Genomic DNA, 2,723 nt, shown 5'->3' on the forward strand with positions numbered 1-2,723 from the left:
ATATCAACGTTATCTTTATTAAGATGATTGTATATGTGCATTAACGCATGTATGTCTTATTAGGCTATATGTTTGGATTTTTTTTTTTACATTTTATGAAAGCAATAACAACACAGTCTTTGTTTTCTCTGTCACTGTTATAAATCAATCAAACGAACAAACAACATAGACAACTTGTATTTAGAGGTGGAGTCCTCAGACATTAGGTGAAGGCTTAATGCGACAAATCACCGTTGCAAAGGGTAAAAAGAAAAACGAGGAAATTAAAAGACTGAACATTAATAGGAATGTAGAAAAACGATTATATGTAGGCCTATTATGCTGTTGTATGTATAACCAAACGATTTAAGAGATAAGAGATTTCAAACTAGCTTCAAAGAAGATTGAGGTGGATAATATTCAAAAATATTTGCTAGCGGCAATACGTTTGGGCCATTTCGCTTTCCGTACACCCGTTCAGTGTAAAGACTAAACATAAATTCCTAAAGGGAGCGGTGTTTCATCGATTGTGTGGGTCGGTCTTGCAGTAGCCACTTTCCCTCAAAGATGGCTGGTGTTCGAGTTGTGGGTGTACTCTCCAGATTTATAACAAGGAGATACAACTTTCCTTCAGGTACCATTGGTTCTCTTTACTGACTTAATAGGAATATTGAATATGAAACTGTGACGCATATACATTTAATGAGGTTCTAATTTAGCCACAAAAGTTATGAAACGGTTGTCACTGTCAGTCTAGCTAGCTAGCTAGGTAGCTAAAAGTCATTGCTGGCTATCATTTCCAGGAACGAGACTGATATTTATGGTTTTGTCATCTTTCTAATCTCAGTAATGTTATCAAGAAAAACATTGATTAAACTCAGAGCTGTCAGTTTTGCCATGTTTTACCACAATCAGGATAGCTAAACTAAGCTGTTACTTACATCACACGCAAGATGACAAGTCTCTGAATGAATGGAATGGTTACCAGTGGGTGGCTATCCTGCTAACTATTGTTAGTAGTCAGTTCACTACAACGTCCTGCGTAAAAATGCGAGTTTAAAATGGTTTAAAGATAAACTGGACCTTCTGGTAAGGTCAGTATGAACTTAATTTGATGTCTGCTGAGATAATATATCTGACCACGGTGCTGCCAGTGTGAGCGAACAAAGTTAGTTAAGGTTATTCTGTTTAGACCTTAATTTAGATGGGCCTGCTTTGTACTACAACAGTACTACCCCGTTCAGTGTTATGCATCACTTCTACTCTGAGCCAAATATAAGTCGGAATTCGGTCCATGTAGGCTAGTCATGTGGCCAAGACTTCATGTTGGGCTATGAAGCCATGGCCATGCCACTGTCTAGTCATCTGTCAGTGTGTAGACATATAATATACAATGACATTGACCAATCTTGTCTGGCAGTATTGATGGAGAATATGTCTTACTCGTAGTTTTAGTCCTCTGTTCTCAAGTCCAGTCTAATTTGATTGTATAATCTTTCTGCAGGTCTCTGTCTACGCAATTTCACCGTGGCTTCTTCTGCAATGGGTAAATATGACTTTACATGCTAATAAACTTCTGTTGAAATAGTATAATTTACTGGGAGGTGTTTTTACTGGCCTTGATGTATGTGTTTGTTTGTTTCTCTCTAATTAGCTCGAACACATGTCAACTACGAGATCAGAGAGGATGTAGCAGTGGTCCGCATCAATGACCCAAATTCCAAGGTAATATAAAAAAAAAAACTGACCAAGCCATCTGGTGCCACCGTATTTAGATTTTTTACAGTCTAAGACATTTTGAGTGGAATTATGAAAGACTTAATTCCACTCTCATTACATCAACACGCCAGTGTGAATTGAAAGAAACAGCAGCCAAGTGCAGATGCAGTCTCCAGGAGAAAATATGGGCACTTCATGATTTTGAACTAGTACAGCATCATGTCTACCAGATATTTTGGATCATTTGGTGGATGTACTGTGTCGTTGATATTTGTGTTTCTCTTGTAGGTAAACACACTGTCACAGAAGATGCAGGAAGAGATGACGGATGTGATGAATGAGATCTGGGGGAACGCCAACGTGACGAGTGCCGTCCTCATCTCCTCCAAACCTGGCTGTTTCATCGCAGGAGCAGACATCAAGTCAGTCTAGCTCTCTCTAAAATACTCACACCTAGATTAGGGTAACACCTTTAATCCATTTGAACGCAGTCGAGGATTTAAAACACAGAATTCTCTACGAGTTATCTTTGTGTGAGTCAAACCTCAACCTCTGTTTTTCAGTGAATATATCTAACTGTTAAAAAATGATTTACAGTATAAATAATTTCTATCCATGTTTCACCCGGACGTACATGACGTACATTGTGTGGGGAAAAAAATTACAGACTTAAAGACTTTCACAAAAACAGCTGTCATACAGAGCCAGTAAATGTCGGCAAGCATTCATTATCATTTTACACAAGCATTCTTTTTTTACATTTTCAGTCAGTATTGTTCTTCTATTCTTGTGCTCTTGTTTTTCTTGCAGCCTGCTCTAATCCTCTTTGTTTTCCCTCTTGGCATCACAGCATGATCCAGGCTTGCAAGAGTGCAGAGGAGGTCACCGGTCTCTCTCAGGAGGGCCAGAAGATGTTTGAGAAGGTGGAGAAGTCACCCATCCCATTGTGGCTGCCATCAATGGCTCCTGCTTGGGAGGAGGGCTTGAGGTGGGAATATATTACATTTGCGCACCTTTAAACATTT

The 2,723-nt window shown here is 39.0% G+C and overlaps 1 protein-coding gene across 1 annotated transcript; it reads left to right on the forward strand.

Annotated features, from left to right (window-relative positions):
• Window positions 1-464: 464 nt before the first annotated feature.
• Window positions 465-2,686, forward strand: LOC122132673 (trifunctional enzyme subunit alpha, mitochondrial-like; the record flags this gene model as incomplete). The annotated part of the gene is made up of 5 exons (XM_042707291.1): window positions 465-613; window positions 1,484-1,525; window positions 1,634-1,704; window positions 1,987-2,120; window positions 2,549-2,686. Coding segments are annotated over exons 1-5 (452 nt in total), but the record flags the coding sequence as incomplete, so codon positions are not given.
• Between the last annotated feature and the right edge of the window lie 37 nt (window positions 2,687-2,723).

The sequence above is a fragment of the Clupea harengus genome, unplaced genomic scaffold, assembly GCF_900700415.2.
Source record: "Clupea harengus unplaced genomic scaffold, Ch_v2.0.2, whole genome shotgun sequence".
In the NCBI taxonomy this organism is placed as follows: Eukaryota; Metazoa; Chordata; class Actinopteri; order Clupeiformes; family Clupeidae; genus Clupea; species Clupea harengus.